At 36.1% G+C, this 19,648-nt stretch overlaps 1 protein-coding gene across 3 annotated transcripts; it reads right to left on the reverse strand.

Annotated features, from left to right (window-relative positions):
- Positions 1-1,523: 1,523 nt before the first annotated feature.
- LOC107691363 (coiled-coil domain-containing protein 120-like) lies at positions 1,524-17,443 on the reverse strand. Of its 3 annotated transcripts, none has more exons than XM_016489933.1 (11): positions 17,303-17,443; positions 8,081-8,195; positions 7,891-7,995; positions 7,508-7,638; positions 7,012-7,119; positions 6,805-6,925; positions 5,926-5,982; positions 5,648-5,804; positions 5,451-5,552; positions 2,942-3,973; positions 1,524-2,123 (listed from the first exon to the last, which is right to left on the reverse strand). In XM_016489933.1, the coding sequence occupies exons 3-11, from the start codon at positions 7,937-7,939 to the stop codon at positions 2,024-2,026; spliced, it is 1,857 nt and encodes a 618-aa protein (XP_016345419.1). In that variant the 5' UTR covers positions 7,940-7,995; positions 8,081-8,195; positions 17,303-17,443; the 3' UTR covers positions 1,524-2,023. The 3 variants fall into 3 exon arrangements, with proteins under 3 accessions (XP_016345419.1, XP_016345418.1, XP_016345420.1); XM_016489932.1 differs by lacking the exon at positions 17,303-17,443 and adding an exon at positions 10,717-10,892; XM_016489934.1 differs by lacking the exon at positions 8,081-8,195.
- Between the last annotated feature and the right edge of the window lie 2,205 nt (positions 17,444-19,648).

The following is a 19,648-nucleotide window of genomic DNA, read 5'->3' on the forward strand; positions in this document are numbered from 1 at the left end:
TGAATTTATGATCCTAAAAGCTGCAACAATAGCATAATTTAATTTAAAGCCAAGTAATTCATAAAGACGCCAACAAGAGTCCTATTCTCTAGTGTAAACAAACCAGAGCCATGTACTATGCAAATAAATATGTATACAAAATCTGATCGGTTCATAAATATACAATATATAATGTTTATTCAAGTTGCTACATATAGGTATTTTTCATTATTTATAATTAATTAATTACAGTACAGACATTTATGTCACCAAAATACACTAAAAGTGACTAGCAATGCACAGCTGTTTGGTCATGACTTTCAGATTCCAGCTGGAGGCACCTCACAAACCCGCAAGATGAGGACTAGCATGAACTCCTCAAGTCTAATTAACCAAACATTAAATGAACCATCATCATTTGAAACTTAAACCATCATATGTCCTATGTTCTGCAGTTTTAGCAATAATTCGTAGGCTTAGCATGGGCAAAAATGACCCTATAGTCTTGTATTTAATACAGTGCACAGCAAATTGTACTGATTTCGAGGATAATCATCACAACCTGGTAACTGGTAATAATAAGATATGGTTTTGCCAGAATGAATTATGCTGTATTTCAGGAAGAACCTAGTTCAAAGAAAAACTAAATCATCAAGTCAGGAACTGTAACAAAAGTTACCAAACTACTAGGTAAACAGAATAACCTACTGACTGGTTAAGACAACTATAAGGTATTTTGTTCCCAAAGAGTGGTAACATAAGACCAGCTTATGCCACTGCTCAACATGTAAACTTCAGTAGATGCTCACCTAAATATTTAAGAATATCTATTAAAGGGGTTACCAAGTCGGATGCGACTAAACATGAAAATATAAAATATCTGCAAACAATTTTTGCACCAAAACTATTCACACAGAGTCTGATGCCAATTTTCTCAAAACTGTTAAAACTCTTAAACTATTTGGCATCTCAAAATTAATTAATAATCATTCATTTATTTCTGACTCTGTATGAAGGATTTCATATTGCTGCACCTTTTTTGACTTAGTGTGAACAGGCCTCAAGACTACCATTTAAGAATTCAAAATCTCGATATTTTAGGTCAGCAGTCCTTTTCAAGTCCTTTGAAATTGTGGATTTGATGACTGTGGGCTAAATTGTATAAATCGCTGTATTAGAGCTTCAAAGTTCATTCGGTTCAGGCATAAGCTTGTTTGCATGTCTAAGACTTCAGAGAACATAAGCCCTCCAAGTGAAAGCTCATCCTCACTTCAAGGTCCTCTATATGAAATGCTTTTTAGCATACTCTTCATAGCTACATATAGATATTTAGATATATAGATATAAACAAACAGGTATGCAACACATTCACTGCTGTTATAGTACATTAAAATGCAGGAGTTCATTAAACTCCGAGTAGACTTGTATATAATTAAATGACTGTTAACCTGAAACATATTAGTTACAAAATAGTCATTTAGAATACATACATTTTATAATCTATTTTATTCTCAGAAAAAATATATATATATCTCAAGATGAAGTGGAGATGATATGATTACCTTTATATTTTGTTTTAAAATTTTAAATGCATTACAATAACATCCCAATAATACACACACAGAGATTATGGAGGAAAAAAGCTCCTTGTAAACACCAGTTTACAATCAAGCGCTGCACTAGATCTATGACAGCCAACACACTGATCACTCGATTTCAGTTCTGTGCTGTTACAGATGCCTCCTTATTTGCTGAACAATGTAGGGATGCAACAATATGCAGTATGATAATTGTACATTTAAATAATGCTGAAATTTTTAAGTATAGTAAAAAATTATATATTTCTCCAATCAAATACTATTTTGTCCTGCTGTCATTGTTTGTGTGGCAGCATGTATGCTACAAAGGATGCATTCTTTCAGTTTTTTTTGTTTTTTTTTAATTTTAAAGCAATCGGACAAATGCATCCCTAGAACAAGGTGTCATTTTGCATCAAATATTGCAACATGTTGCATTGGAGGCTGTGGGGGGTGTTGGCTGCCGGTCAGACCAGTGTTCCAGGTGAAGGGGGCTCAGAGCCGGACTCTTTTTGAGTGCTCCCCTCTAAGGGGAAAGGCTCTGGGTAGAGAGAGAGCTCCACGGACCTGCCATGATGAAAAGAGAAGATGAAAATGTCACCACCAGAAATAATTTAACTAATTAACTAATTAAAAACCTACTCAATCCAAACCATTGTGTTATATATATATTAATATTTAATATTAAATATTTATATTTAAGGTTTTGGGTCAATAAGATTTTTTTAGGATGCCTTAAATGATGCATTCAATTAATCAAAAAGTGACAGTAATAAAGACATTTACATTGTTACAAAAACATTCTATTTCAAATAAACAATGTTCTTTTGAACTTTTTTAAAAATCCTGAAAAAATTTATCACTATTTCCACAAAAATATTAAGCGTCACAACTACTCAACATTGATTGTAATAAGAAATGTTTCCTGAGCACCAAATCAGCATATTAGAAATATTTCTGGAGGATCATGTGAGACTGATAAATTACATTTTAAACTATATTAAAATTGAAAATTGTTATTTTAAATGTAATAACATTTCACAATATTGCTGCTTTTACTGTATTTTTTATCAAATAATTGCTACCTTTGTGAGCATAAGGTGACAGTAACACAAAAACAAACATCCAAACGTCTTGCAGTCATGCAAGAAGTAACATTGTAATTTGTAAGTTTATTATTATTAATAATATTAATATTATCATCATCATTAGTAGTATTTGTTGAAGGGTTTCCACACCTTTTGTTCAATCCAAATTTTCATGACTAGCTATAGAAATGTTTTTAGTATAGATATTTGCATTGCTTTTCCAGTCTCACAAACTCTCTGATATTTTCAAGTTTTACATAATCATGGCAAAGTGAAATAAAAATGTGGAAAGCTCACCTGGCATGCAAGGGATGCCCATGAAATGAAGCTGACTGAGGTATTTGACGGTGCACAGAGTACAGTGGGTCAGCTGTAACGGACTGAGGCTGGTGCACGAGATGGTGAGTATGTGTGTTGCGCATGGTGAGTCCGTCGTGACCTTTGGCCGTAGTAGAATAACCTAAGGCGTTCCTCAGATACCAGTCCCGGAGTCCCTCCAGAGCCAGTGCCTTGTGCAGACTGCGGGTGGAGTCCTCAGGAGTGGGCAGAGAGAACTGAGGCGCTCTGCGGCCGAACGCTGCAGCAGTGGACAGCTCTGTGTGATGAGGGAGCAGGTTGGGAATAGAAGAAGTGGTGGAGCCAGCGGAGGGATGTGACAGATCGTACGCCGAGAACAACACTGCGTCCTGTGGGTGCTGCTGTAAAGGGATGAAGGGTCCACAGGATTTCGTTCGTGTCACCTTGACCCGACAGGGTTCGGCCTCTTGACCCCGCAGCAACATGGGGCTATAGGAAGGTGGGGCGGCAGCCAGATGTAACTGCGAATGGGAGAAACCGTTGTAGTGCGGAGGGGTGCCCGATGGAGGAGTGGAGAAGTCCGGCCAGATGCGTCCTGCTGACTGGTTTTGTTGAGCCTGGGCAGGCCTCTTTTGCTGTTTGCCCCAAATGTAGTCCATCAAAATCTCATTGTAACCTGTGCCACTACTTTGGCCACCGAGAGAGGAGCGCATTCGACCCTGGTCTTTAAATCCCATCATCTGTCTCTCTGGGCTGCCTTGATAGAACTGACGGAGCTTCCTATCTGTGAGGGACTCCGAGCTCTTGTATGGTCCAGCTCGGGGTGGCATGCCGTTGCGAGGAGGACCGGGCTCAGGGAGACTCGAGCGGTCGAGTAGTGCCTCGGAGCTGTTGCTACGACGAGCACGGGAGCTGTAGGGGCAGCTGCAGCGCTCAGAAGAGGAGCCCTCCAAAGATGCCAACTGGACAAACTGAGGAACATCTGGACTGCCACACCACTGCTTCAGTGCAATACCACCAGGCATCTCCGGCCTAGGAGGGGAAGATAAGACAGTAAGAATTTATAGTAGTATAGTAGTAACAAGATTTTTTTTTAAATACATTTGGATCTAAAGTGGATCTACAGTGATAATGTAGTAGAGTTGACATCTGAGGGCACCATAAGTGCACTCCTGACATGAGGTCTGTTCCAAAAGGTAGACAACATAATTATGCTGTCTGCGAAGATATTTTATTTTGGCCAAATTACACTGCATTATCCTTTGCGGTAAAGCCAATCTAGGAAGGACAATGGTGGAGTAAAAAAAAATTCAAAAACATACTTGGTAACACTTTACTTAAAGCCTTTATTTAATGCATTATAAAAATAGTTTTAATGCATGAATTATGCCTTGTAATGCACCTTATAATGCACTATGCATTTTAAATTTGGTTATAATTCTTTACGACAAGATATAATGTATTAGAACACACAAATTATGATTAATTATAATGCATTATACCCTTTAATAATCCTTTATAATGCATTATACATAAAGACTTTAAGTAAAGTGTTACCATATACTTATTTCATTCTGTACTGAAAATATTGATAAAACAGTTTAATTTTAATTTTGTTATTCCCAATATCGGTGTATATTATGTTCAAAAGTTTTGGGTCAGTAATTAAAAAAAAATGCTTTTATTCAGAAAGGATGCTTTAAATTGATCAAAAGTGACAGTAAAGACGTTTATAATATTACAAAGATTTCTATTTCAAATTGATGCTGTTCTTTTGAATTCTTTCAAATGCAATTCTTTAAAGAATCCCATAAAAGTGTATCATGGTTTCCACAAATATATTAAGCAGCACAACTTTTTTCAACATTGATAATAAGAAATGTTTCTTAAGCAGCAAATCAGCATATTAAAATGATTTTTGAAGAATCATGTGACACTGAAGACTGGAGTAATGACTTGCCATTGCCATCACAGGAATAATATGTAATAATATTTTTTTTGCTGTAAACTGTAACCTAAATGTAACCTTGTTGAGCATAATATTTTAGCATGTTTCAAAAACATAAAAAATGATCAAAAACCAAACAAGCTAATATCAAACTATATTAGAATAATTTGTATATAATAATATATAAGATATATAAGAATAATTTGTGCAGATTGTGCTATTTTTTGTGTTGCTGCCCATCTAAATGTAAGTTCAGTTATCTATTGGCGCTTTTCCACTGCGTGGTACGACTCGGCTCGGCACGGCTCAGTACGGCACGGCACGGTTCGGCTACACGTCACGTTTTGGTAACGGTACGGTTCACTTAGAACCCCAACCGAGGTGGTACTAAAAAAAGTACCAGGTACCAGGTACTGTACCCAGTGGAAAACCCCCCAAAAGTGAACCGTACCGAGCCGTACCGTGCCGTACCATGCAGTGGAAAAGCGCCATATGTAGCAGTTGGAACCTCACTGGCCATAGTGTACATATAGCAGAAGAAATAGTCATAAAAGTCATTACCTCACATGAACGCTGATTGGTGCAGTGCGGGACAACAGCGGCGTGGCTGGAACACTTCTGCCCTCCACATTGGATGCACTTCTTGGCAGTGAGTGACTCGGGCTGGATGAACATTCACACATTCATAAGTTATAATTGTAGTGTAAACCTCACCCGTTTCAGCTAGCGGACACATCCCATCCTCCCACTCTGCTCACCTCACAGAGCTTGAGGCTGAGTTGCGGCGAGTCCTCATCTCGTAGTAGATCTCTACAGGCGACAGCTTCCTACAGAGCCTACTGTCAGGACTGCCTGCGGCCAGCCGGGGGTGAGACAAGGAGCGCTGCTCAGGTGCCACACTGGGAGACGAATCCTCTGTAAACCACAGTCGACAGGGTTGAATATCAAAGTTACAGTCATAAACAGGCCAGTGTGGTAAAACAAATCAGAGTACTGAGATGTACTTTCTTTGTTTGCTAATGTTAAGAGGCCTCACCATTGTCATGTGATGTTGAGTCTGACATTGAAATGCTCTCTGACTTCACAGTTTCCTCTAAAAATTAAGGAAAAAAATGTAAGTCGTATTAAAATAATTACACGAAGATCAGAGATTTCCATGGTCTTAATATAATAATATATTTATTATTATTATCTAAACAGATATATTCATTTCTACATTTCATACACTTCTTGACCAATTATTTTTAAAGAAGTCTCTTATGCTCACCAAGGCTGCATTTATCTGAGCAAAAATACAGTAATATTTTAATATATTTTTAAAATGCAATTTATTGTTTTGATAGCAAAACTGAATTTTAAGCAGCCATTTGTCACCTGATCCTTCAGAAATCATTCTAATATGCTAATCATCTTGGTGTTCCCAGAATTATGTCTCATTATTTTTAAAGTTAAAAACAGTTGTGCCGCTTAATTTTTTTGTGAACACTTTTTTTTTTTCATTTGATTAATGTAATGCATTCTTGCCGAATTAAAGTATTAATTTCTTTAAAAAATTAAAAATAAATTTACTGACCCCAAACTTTTGAGCAGTGGCCACATTTTACAATAGCATTTGGTACCAGCGATGTCAAACCTGGCCCAATGTGTCTGAAGGCACACATTTTTGTGATCTAAATTCTTTCTTTATGTAAGCTTTTTGTTTAAAACACATAATCAAGTCATTTATAAATATTGAGGTCTGTCAACATCTGTCCATTGTCCTTTTCAAGCAATGGCAACAGTCTTGGATAATGGGGGGAAATGACTCTTTTACCATGCACGTCCTACAGAGCCATTTTCAATGTATGCACTTTTTACCAAATTACCAATGTTTACCAGAAATTATTTGGTGCTTTTGTGTGTGTATATATGTTACCTGTGTGGCATCCCCGATGAACAGTCCTCTTACTGTGCAATGCATTTTTATCAAAATCGATGCTCCGGCGCAGGGCACCACTGAAGAGAGCCTTCATCTGCCGTCGCTGACCTGGGTCATCCTACATGGAAGACACATACAGTATGGTTGTTATAGTATAAAACTGTAAGGAGAATCCTTTTATTAACTTTCAGTAAACAGACTCACCTCTCCTTTTGAGGTAACATGAGGGGTCAGGCCAGCTCGGCGCTGAACAAAGGGAGGTCTTTCCCCTTCTTCTAAAGGAAAATCCTGTGGAAGCTTCCCTGTGAGCTCCTGTACAGACATTTAAAGCTTTTACTGGGAATGTCACAATGTTTGCTGCCATTCGTTAGAACAGATGGTTCTAATAAGTACGCCCGTTTCATTTCCTTTTTTTTTTGTACATCTACATTCGAAAAACACAACTTAATAACAAACGGTTCCTCACATCAATGCAGACCAAAACCAACACTCACACATCAAATAAGAGAATTCATTTTCAAAACAGAGAGAGAAAAAAATAAATAAATCAAGTAGACCTAGAAACTTTGTGAAACAGCTGGATGCACATTTTCTTTGCTGCTGAAGTCAGCATTTTGCATTTGTTTTTTTAAAAGAACAATATTTTATAGCGACTGCCTAGAAGTAAAATACTGTCTCAAAGTTTAATAAACCATCTCACCGCCTCCAGAAGACACACTTGTCGCAGCTCTCCGAGACGACTGTTCAAAAGGCTCTGCAGACTCTGCTTTCGCTCCTGCAGCTCTGAGATTCGCTCTGCATGCAGCTTGCTGTCCTGACAGCCCTGGACATCTGTGCATTAGACAGAAAGCCAAAGTTCAAATTATATTTACACTGCCATTCTTCACATGTCTGTTATTTTTGATCAAATAAATGCAGCTTTGGTGAGCATAAGAGACAAAATCAAAAATCTTACATATTAAAACTGAAGCATGACAAAACTGAGCATGCAAAATTAAATAGCCAATATCAACCAACACAAAAATCTATAGCAGATATTGTGCTTCCATACTCCATTATCAATATGGAAATATGTATGCTCACCTGGAGCCCCTAAGCCCATGGCAGTGACCAGGCGACCTTTGACCTCCATAGCATGGATTTGAGGAAGTCTTGTGAAGTTTTTAGCTCCCAATTAACCCTCAGCTCCTGCGGACAAAGAATGTAGAGCTAATGAATATGATATAATTTGAGTAACAAATGAACTGACACTGATTTGAGAACCTCCAATCACCTTGTAGTTTGAGTCAGGTGAGGCATGTCATTCAGTGTTGGGGTCTACAATGCTACAGTATCCCAATGGCCTGCAGGGGGAGCCACTGTGCGACTTCTCAATTTACTGCTGAGCCCTTAGTAGTGAGGAAAAATCGTATATGCTTGTTATACACACACATTAAAAACGTCTATATGTTCCTGCTGGCTGTAACACAGTCCTCTAAATTATGGCTTATATAAAAGTTCAAAGACTTGTTCTGCCACAAAACTCAATTTGAAGACATCAGAATACATTCACTTTAGAGGGGCAAACAAATAGCACTATCAAAATGAATAATAAATGGTGATCATTTCCATACTTAAATTGCTGCTGTGCCTCTAAATCATTTATTAAACAGCTACCTCTCTTCTTACTTTCTGGAAGTTACGTCATGTCAGGGTGTGAAAGTAAGAGCCCATATCAGGTCATTGTGGCAACCTAGGTTACCCAACAAGTGATTCAAATCTGGGTTTGCAGCTTACTGCGACTTTAAGATATTTGACCAAATAACTTGTATTCATTTAAATGAACAACAATTAATAAAACCAAACACAAGTACAGCGTAACTTCACCTATATGGTGTTGGCTATGCTAAAATTTACATTTCTAACAATTACAATTCTAATCACATTTAAATTGTTTAAGATCATTAATGATTTTTTTTAATCCTATTAATTTTGTCATAAAAACATTATTTCCAGGTTTAAATTTGTAAATTAAATTTAAAATCTTTATTACTGAATATATTACTGGCATACATTTTAAACCTTATACAAATTAATATTATTCATTTAACAATTAATTAAAATATTAATAAAAAATAAAAACCCTGCATACTGACACCCATTTAAAATCACTCTGGATCCATTGTACTTCCACAAACAAGAAAAAAATTCAAATGGCAAATGCTGCAAAACTGTTCATGAATCATTGTTATGGTATAAAGGCTGCTGGCAAATTTTGGACATAACAAGCAGGATGTGTTTTTGTTTGTGAGGAAGTGGCGTGGGTCATGTGGTATGATGGGTGCACCCAACAACAAAACAAGACATAAAACCACCATGTGCAGGGTAAACAGACAACAATGAACAGCAAGTATAAGTAGGAGTATAAATAAATGAGGCAAAACATTCAAAACAAGAAGCTCTCAAAATTCATATAGGAGTAAATTAACAAATAAGATTCTTCAAAACACTACAAGCACATCTGGTGGACACATGCTAAGAGATATTGCACACCTCAACTCTTGTAGAGACCTGGCAGAGAGAGAGCATGATGGGAGGAGAGAGGGGAGGATAAATGCTCAGAGATCAAAACCTGACTCAGAGAGAACGATGAGAGAGATATAAACAAGGGATTTATGGGAATTTGATGACAAAGCACCCAATGTCCTGGGACAAAACATGTGCAAGAGATAAACTGTGAGAAAGGGAAAGCATGAGAGCCAGAGATCCATATACAGACCACAGCACTGTAAGCAGTGCATGATACTAGATAACAGTGTCTCATAAAGAAGTAAGTAAATAAATAGATAAGAAATATATAAACTCAAATGCAATTATCAAGCTTAGTGAAACATATATCTGAAAAATAAAAGTTTAATAATAACAGTTCCATAAATTATATCTCTGAAAAATTAAAGGTGAATAATAATAATTACAAATTTGGCCCAGTGTTTGTTCCATGTGCTGATAAATCACACTTATGCTGTTGTTTATGCATTTATAAAACTGTCAGTTTTCATATTCTTGGGCCTGTGCATTAATAATAAAGTTTGATGTTTAATTTCAAGGACATTTTTGTTACTTTTGCACAGTGTAGGGTTGCTAGTTATTGTCACATGTACAGTAAAACCTGGTTCCTGAAGCAGAAAGAAATACCGTCTCAAAGGATTAAAATTGCCAAAAATGTAAAACTTTCACAAAACGAGTTGTTAAGCAGACAGTCTCAGACACCATTCACTTCACATTCAGGATAAAAAAAACGCAATCAAAGTGAATGGTGAAAGTGGCTGTAAACGTCTGCCCAACATTTTATTTAGTGTCTAGTGGAAGAAATACAACACAGAGAAATAGTTACACAAGTTTGAACAATATATGTATATCAATTTCATGTCTATAAAGTCTATAAAATATATACATCAATTTCAAGTCTATATTTCACCTTATTTGTCTTTGACAGACGATTATGTCTCAAAACGACTGATTTGTCTGACTGTTTCTGTTTACATCCATCATGCAACAAAACACAGTGTGTGAATTGAAATGTTAATGACAGCTGTGGCAGGTGAGACTGTATACACAGCTGTGACTCCAATGCATAGTATCGTTTCAGAAACATGCATGTCTGTAAAACGACTTTCTGAATGCAGTCACAAAATCAACTTTTTTTTCTGAAAAAGCGATGTGATTATAAATGCTATATGGTTGTGATTTTCATTTTAAAGATTTTATCACCATCAACAGCAAACACGAGTCAAACGAGGGAAAAAAAAATCTTAAAAAAAAAAAAAGATTAACTCTGTAACGTTAACATTTTAAATGCATTCTTTATAACGTATAACACGCTTGAGAGGCTGGAAATTTTTGCTTTAATGTGTAGATCCAAGGACTTACCTTGACCAAATTAAGTCACTGAGAAAATATCCACAAAAGGACAGAAAAAAAGCAGACTTATTTTATTGCACCTCCGATTTCGCTAACATGTTACTCTTGAAGTTGTCTTTTATGCACGAGCTCAAAGTTTTTCGCGTTTCTTCTCTTGCAGAAGCTGCAACTCAAGAAAGTCATTTCTACGAGCCCTAAAGGCAACAAGGACGAAACCATCTATACGCAGTGACGGGGGTTAGCCACTGATAAAATGGCTAGAATATATTAAACATTCACCATTTTTAATAAATTATAAGATATAGTTACATTTTCAGGCAATTCGGATACATGTAAAAGGCATTAAAATTGCATTCCTGTCCAATTTGGAGATATAAGTCCAAGATATCCCGGCAAGTTGTTTTAATGGTTTCGTCTGAAAAGCGGACAGGTGAGGCTGTGGCGTCCGTAACAACCATATGGTTTCTAACTTAAACGTCGCAGACAGGAATGATTTACTCTCATTGCAGTACTTGAAAATGTATGGTAAACAATTATTTTTATCTTTTAAAGTAGAAGAGGTTTATCTAACACGTGTTAAGTTAGATGCCAATGTTGGAGTAGGAAGTCTTATTAGCGATTGTCTATTTAAAGGGACAGTGCACCCAAAAAGATAATTCTGTCATCATTTACTCACCTCTTGTGGCTCCAAATCTATATGACTTTCTTCTGCAGAACATAAAAGATTTTCTGAAGAACTGCATGGAAATAAGACCATGATAATGAATCTTGACTGAAGATGCCAAATCTCAAAAAGGACAAAATCACCATAGAAATGCATTAACAATAGTCCATTAAATGTATTTATATATGGTTTAGAAGAATTCTAAAATAGTTGTGCAGATACTTTTATGTATACTGTTTAGTAATTGTCCTTTTTAAAGCCTGACATTTTTAATCACCATTCATTCTCAAAAAGACCAGTGTAGTCTTCACGATTTCTCATTTTGTCTTCCAGAGCTAAAAGTATGCCATAGGTTTTGAACGACGTGAGGATGAGTAAATTATGACTGAATTTTTTAACTATTCCTTTAAGTCAATAGTCATGTGGTCAAACAAACAGCAGTGTTTACTTAGCAAATTTACTGAGCTCTGCATGCAGCATTCCTCTAAACTTTCTTCTGTGCTCAGGAAGAACAACTGTGACAATACTGCAAGTAATTATTTTGCTTTAAAACAATCAAGCATTATTTGATTCAGTGCATATATGAAGTCAGTGTGCTATTAGGTGAAAATGTTATTAAAGAGTCGACCAAAGAAAATCTAGAACATAAAATAAGTTTATGGGCTTTCAAGCACTAAAAATGACATATTGAACAACACCTCCATCTGCTAACTGCGTTTGTTATTTTATTGCCAAAGAAATGGTTAAATTGAAGATTTCACAAATTGGTGGCTAATTCATTCAAAAGGGTCTGGCTGCAGCTGGCGCTTGCACTCTCAGACGTGCATTCTCAGGCTTGCACTCTCAGACACTTGCACTTCCGCTAGCGACTTCATTTGAATTCGTATAATCTCAATTGTACATTTTAGTTCAATCTGCTTACACCCCACTGACAGATAGGTTTAGGTGTTGACCTTCATTGTACATTTCCATAGAAAGCATCATACATATTCATGCAAAATCACCACCTCGTAAAATACTTGTATGTTTTGTCATAAAATTGGGTTGGAATTTCTGAAGGATGCTACAACACTATCATACTCAATGACATGAGCAGGATGACACCAACTGACTATGAACAGGCAGCCTAGACATTTATGACACACTTTTCCTGCACATGACAGCATGGAGAACTGGCATAGCAGAGGGATCTGACGCTATTAGGCGACCACGAGACCTGATTGTAGAAATTGGAGGGGCTGAGATTAGCGCTTGGGGGAGAAGTGCTTGCTCAAAGCAGACAAAGGCAATCCCAAGGACTTGTCATGACCGGTCTCATTTGCACTGCCCTGTTTTAGCACATCAACAGGGCTCTGGCACACAAAGAAACTGAGGATTACTGCTTGGAGATTACGCCGCTTCTCGCTTTCTGTCTTGCTCTGGCCATTGCATCACGTCTGAGTTCAAAATACAACAGAGATGCAAAGAAGAGCGTTTCTGGGTCACCGACAAAATTACTTGAGCATCATCTAATGGGACATGCTGCGAGTGTAATCATGCATTTTGTAAGTAAACAAAAAGACATAATTGAGGACACATTTCAGGGCTCTACGCTTACTTTTCTTTTTAGGAGCACTTGTGCTCCTAACTTAAAAAATTTAGGAGCACGTTCAAAATTTTAGGAGCACCTTCTAAACAATTATCCAAAATGTTATCCAAAAGTAGCCTTCCCATTACAGGGTGATATTTGACTCCTCTAACTTTATTAAAAGTATGTCATCTTTTGTCAAATTCTTAAAAAAATTATATTTTATAAGCTTTTTAAAAATTGTAATTAAAATGACAGAATAAGAACAAGTAGAATAAGAAATATAAGTTACCAAAGTCGCAAATGCGACTGAAATGGTCGCACTGTAGAGCCCTGCATTTAAATTGACGTGGAGTGTTGATAGTCTCCAAAGCAATTTGACTGTAATTATCAACAACTGTAGTAATAGTAAGTGTATTGCACTTAATGAGCGGAAACACTGCAGTCTTTTTATTCACTTATAATTGATCGATGTAACCCTATAGCAGTGATTTGTGAACAAAGTTGTCAAAAGTAAAGACCATTAGTTAAAGGCCAGACTGATAAAAGAGGCCTGTGCGCTCAATATAATAATATATAGCTCCTTCTTCTGAGGCATGAAGCAAGTGTGACCAGCAGTGACCCTCCCTCCTTGTATCTGATTCTCAAGAACAACCAGCTGCTGTCCTGCTTACCTCTACTCTGTTTCGCTTTGCTCTCTGCAGATCAGGTTACAGGGGTCAAACTACAACCACTATGTTCAAACAATTTCAGCAGCTAGAATCGAGAAGCTCTTGATGCTTAGTGTTATCATGTGTTCTGCTCATTCTGTAAAATACTCCATGCTAACAGTCATCTTCTAGAAACATTTAACAAGTATCTTGTCCTTCATATAGTGATATGTATACAACATATGTGACTTAAGGTAACATTATTTCACTGTGCCCATTAATATGTCTATTCTTATTTATCTTCATTAGTAGTGGAAAAAATGCAAAATAGGATAATAAATAATTTTATATAAGGAGATAAAAGAATAATGTTTAAACTGTTTTTGCCCAATAAAATTCCACAGGGTTCAAAACAATATTGGACTCATTGACGACCTTGTCGTTTCATTGTAACAACAAATAAACATTGTGAAGAGCAGGCAAAAGCACGCACATCGATCTCAACTGGGTGCTCGACTAAGCAACAAGTGGAAAATGTTTTAATGTAAAGTCGGCAACACCAAAGCTCCAAAAGTATCAAAAAATTTATTTTTTTTTAAAACTGTCGCATAGCATATGTGACGTTTCGAGCATGCAGGCTCTTCATCAGACGACAACTGATGAAGACAAATAAACAAATAAACATTAAAACATTTCTCAAAATATCTTCTTTTGTGTTCCACAAAAGATATATCATACAGGTTATAACTATATAGTTTTTAGTTATTTCAGTATTATTTACATACTATTTTAGTATTTAATAATATTTTGAATTAGCTTTTTTTTGTATATTTTCAGTTTTCATTTTAATTTTAGTTTAAGTTTTAGCATTTTAATAGTTTTCGTTGTAGATTTAGTTAACAACACTGACTTTATAGAAAGAATACTCGTTTTCTGGAATGTTTTGGAATGTCTGGTCATGCTGTAAAAAAGGGAAAAACTACTTTTAATGTGTTCATGAAGTGAGCAGAACTCGACTACAGAACAACAGAGTCTTACAAAACTCAACAAAAATCTAAATCTCTCCTAGAATAGTGGAACAGCAGCTTAAATGTGTGTTATTCCTGCCTGAGTAATTGCTCAACTCCTCTTTCTTGTCCACCCAAAGACAAAATTCTTTCCTTCATGTTTTCTTTACTACTGGATAAACAAAGACAAAACAGACAGTCAGCAACAAAGCTGACCACAGCTTGGCAACACTGTGGTAAATCCCTCTGTGAAAACATGTACATTTCACAGCCTAGCCGGGGAGGAGACAGTGTTTTGCCACCTCAGACCCTGTCCTGGGGTCAGCTGGACACATAACAGAAAGCCATTTGTTTGGACACTAACACTCACACCCTGCACTATAGTTTGTGGTCATGACTCAAGCTTTTATCATTATCGTGGATTGTTAACCCAAAAATTAAAATTCTGTAATTCTGTCATTCCGAACCTGTATGGAACATAAAAAAGATACTTTACATAATGTTTCAGTGTTGTCTTTGTCAATACAATGGAAGTCAATGGCATTTATTACCCCTTTAAGCATTTAGCTGTGATATTATATTATCACTCCCTATACCATCTAAAATATTGCAAACAAGACAAGAGTGAAAAAATAACAAGCTAGACAGATGTTACCCCGAGTCTTTAGTGCCTGCTTGTGTGCACATAGTAACAACATCAAGCCACAATTGAACTCTTTATTGCCAGTGCGCCCTGGAGAAGGAGGAGCTCAAAAACAGAAGAGATCTGCTGAAAATACACTCTTGACAGTGCTAGATGGAGCAAGAAATCTGTGCTTTGCAAAGCGGAGTGACTCAGAGTCTAGACACTTCAAACCACACTCACCATCCTCGGCTAGCAGTGAACACCGTGGGATGTGATTGAGAGAGCTTCAATTATAGAAGTGCAGTTCATTATGTGTCATGATAGGCACAATGTAAATCATTTAAATGAATGGGCAAATTTGTTGATTGTCATACAAATTAAGCATTATGATGTAGGCTGGATGAAACAAACCACATGATATAAATGCCACACCAACCTTTGTCAAATTTGTGCTGTATGTCTGCAGGTCAGTATCGTTCCTGCAACAAACTATTAAAATGAGCTTTGCTGATTTAAATAAAGTGGGGCTGCAAAACGATTAATCGTGATTAATCACATTCAAAATAAACGTTTATGTTTTCATACTATATGTGTGTGAAATGTGTATATTTACCATGTATATATAAACACACACACATATACAGTGGGTACGGAAAGTATTCAGACCCCCTTAAAAAAAAAAAATGTGTATGTATATACTTGTATATAATTTATATTAGATATAAATATAAATATTTTATATATAAATCTAACATATTTTCCCTTAATATATACATGTATGTGTGTGTATTTTTATATACATAATAAATATACACAGTACACACACAAGTATGTAAACAAACTTCTATGTTGAATGTGATTAATCATTTTGCAGCCCTAAAAAAAATAAATATCTCTAAAAAAACTCTCTTGGCTTGCTCCCATCAGGGTTCAAATATAAAAAAAAAAAAAAAAGTAATAAAAATGACAAAAAACAACAAATGTACTAAAACTTTAAAATAAAAATACAAAAAAAGCTACTATAGTATGATAGTGGTGCATGGTAATACCATGGTATTTTTGCAAGTGTAATCATCGTATTTGTTTAAGAAGTACATAAAATATTGTTATGGCCCTGCAAATTACAATATGCAATTAAAATGCTGCTAGGGTGGTAATGAAATGGATCTATTTATGCTTTGTAGCTGGATAAATATCATGAAGTTGACAACGGAATATAAAGTTATTACAGTTAATTGTTTGTGGGAAAAACAGGATGCTCAAGCACTCTTTCTGTTGTCTGTTAGTAGATTTATAGACAAAATATTTGAGGATAATAAGACGATGGTGAACGATTCGGTATTTCTAAAGAATCGATTAAGTGACTCGCTCAAGACACACAAAATGAATTCGTAATAGCTAGCATACCTCATATCGTTATGAAATGATGAAATAGTAAGAAATAGTAAAACGATGCTATTCCGAATTCAGACTTGTGGCCACCTACTGGCGATGAAACCTGTGGAAAGGGTCCCTGAATGAATGTTTTAAGTAACTGATTCAAAAGATTCGAATCACTGAAATTAATCAAACTGAGACGCACGCCAGGATACGTAGTATCGCATTATTGATCAGAGTGGCTTATTCGAGAAAACGCATGCATTTACACACGATACATTTACTGTTAATCAATTCAAGCAGACAAATAACAGGTGTGACTGTTTTGCATCATTAATCCATTGCGTAGCAACATGCCACGAGAAATCCCAATGAAAGCCACGCGCGACGCTTTCATCGGCAATAACTACATGCTGGATGAATGACACGAGAATAAGAAAATGTAAACGCTGGTTTACAATGACAGTATATTTTCTAAAAACATTCAGCCCAACACCAAACATGTCCTAGAAATCTTAACAGGACAGCAGGAAGATTTTTTCCCCCATGCGTCCCTGCATTTTAGGGAGCATATATGTGTCCACCATATCCAACCCATATATAAATCTAGTGCTGTTCATATTTTATATATTACTCCCATTAAAGGTTGTCTGCTGTTTAAGAAAACGCGACATTTAAGAGAAGATATGAGAAATGCACACGGACCTGCGATGCCAATTAATATTCATCTGCGGCTCTCCTCAGTCACATCTTGCAGATCACATCCTCACCTTCGTGCAAAACGCGTACAGGGTCCCTGCATCGCGCCAGCACGACGATATTATAACATCTTCTCTCACGTTTCAGCATTAATCCCAGTTAACCACTGTAAAGCGCTGTCACACCTCTGGAACAAGACTGGCAACCAGGAAAAAGCAACACGCATCCACTTGTCTGATTAACTCTTTCAGTCTCGCCTATTTATATAGACCCAGCTGACAAACTACACACACCATGCCTAAACTGAGGTTTGCATTGCTTTCTAGGATGTTAGTCTGTTTGCAACGAAAAAAAAAATCAGGTTGACTAGTGAACAAATTAACATTTCATGAGCAAATAATGAACGGGTTAGATAAACCGATCATCTATTTTTTTATATATATTTTATTGTATCTGAATAACGACATAAAACAATTTTAATTTTAGATTCAACTTTGCATGAACTGAATGCAGAAGTGCAATTATACTGTGCTATGGTGCATACACACCTTTAGTGCATGTGTGTATTGCATAATTGATCCATGATACCGCAGGAGAACATTTACACGTGGATGCTGCAGCAACTGTATGCTAAAGCGTTGTTTTTTTGTTTTGTTTTTTAATCCGACATCAGTGATGCTTTTAAAGTCCGGTATTTAAATTAAGTTACTGAATGAATCAAGACAAGACAAACAAAAACAGTTTTGGGCTATTTTGCTTCCATTACACATCATCTATCAAACTAGTGGAAAGAAAACATCCAAATACATACTTAAGCTACTCCACTTGAGTAGCACTTTCACTAAACATTCCTTTTTTCCAATTTATTCAAAAAATTTTTTACATTGGAGTTTGTTGACATTTGCACTAATTTATGTAATATTTTATTCCTAAAAAAAATGTTTTACCGTTGACATTGACAACAAAGAGATATCCAGAATCCTCCCTGTAAAAATCTTTAACTCTTATATACCAATAAAACACATTTGAGGAAACTTGTAATATAAACTTTAATGTACTGTGATTAATTAACTGGCAAAGTATGGTGATATCAATTGCCTTGAGCACATAATGGCAGTCATCCAACGGATAATGCGATTTATTAAATAAACAGAAACAAAACAGATTATTTATATGAAAGCACATACAAACAAAATTCAAAGTGTTTTGTAACCGAGGAAACAAATTCTGGAAAGCAAAAGACATGTTTATAAAAAAAAAAACATTCTCGCTATATTTTATCTAATTTCTCTGCCACCACTTGCACTATGTACAAAATTGACTATCCAAAACGAAAGCAGCCTCATCCCATATCATACAGCAAATATTAAATCTTTAACAAACATGAATCTTCCACCTGATCAATACATTCTGAAAAATCCCCCCTGAGAAGTACATAAGCATTAACACATGTACAGATATCATTGGTGTGAGGAATTAAACCAAAATGGATTTGAAGCACTATTATAACTTTAGTGCAAGGCAAGACGTACAGTTAAACTGATCAATGTTTGATTGTGTAAAACATGCCCATTCACTACCTCCATTTATATGACCAGGATTCAATGAGCATCCTTAGCCAGAGTAGGTACCAAAACGTGTCACATATTCTAGGGTAAAAAAACATCTACATGTTTAGTGGTCACTCACTAAAAGGATAGTTTTCTCAAAAATGAACATTAAGTCATCATTTACTCACCCTGGTGCTGTTTGTTTGTTGTTCATAAAAGAAAGAAGGGTATACAACATTTAAACATCACCAGGGGCCCGTTTCAGAAAGGAGGTTAAGTGAAAACCGAGTATGTTAACCCTGAAATGAGGGAAACTCTGGGTTTTGCGTTTCAGAATGGGAGATTTGTCAAACCCGAGAAAGCAGAGTAAGTAAAGCCCATTTCTGAAAGAGAGGTAACTAAAACTCAGTCAGTTACCATGGTAACGTACTCTGTGAACCTAACCTGGTCGGGAGCAGGTTTTCTTCGTTAAACCCTTTCGGTTTCCTCCCCCTTTTTAAAGCGTAAGCGATGTTTAAATACCGCATTCATTCATTCATTCATGCTGCAAAAATGCTTTTCTTAGTATTTTGGAATCTAAATTAAGTGCATTTGACTTAAAACAGGAAAAATAATATTAATGCAAATGGAAACAACATTATTTTTCTTACCCCAATTGGCAGATAATTTGCAAAAGAATAATTTGTAGAAAATGCATCTTGATTTAAGAATCTTTAGATATTTTGACTGGAAACAACAAGACAAAAATACTAAGTAAGAAAAGCATTTTTTGCAGTGCTGGTACATTCATTCATTACACATA

This window comes from Sinocyclocheilus anshuiensis, unplaced genomic scaffold (assembly GCF_001515605.1).
Source record: "Sinocyclocheilus anshuiensis isolate Anshui unplaced genomic scaffold, SAMN03320099.WGS_v1.1 scaffold1154, whole genome shotgun sequence".
NCBI lineage: Eukaryota > Metazoa > Chordata > Actinopteri > Cypriniformes > Cyprinidae > Sinocyclocheilus > Sinocyclocheilus anshuiensis.

Excerpts from the sequence above, each read along its gene's own strand:
- LOC107691363 (XM_016489934.1), bottom strand. The coding sequence starts at position 7,939 with ATGGAGGTCAAAGGTCGCCTGGTCACTGCCATGGGCTTAGGGGCTCCA. Across the intron at positions 3,974-5,450 it reads CCAATCAGCGTTCATGTGAG|GCCGGAGATGCCTGGTGGTA; the intron begins GTAATGACTTTT and ends TTCCCCTCCTAG. Across the intron at positions 2,124-2,941 it reads GGGCATCCCTTGCATGCCAG|GTCCGTGGAGCTCTCTCTCT; the intron begins GTGAGCTTTCCA and ends TCATCATGGCAG.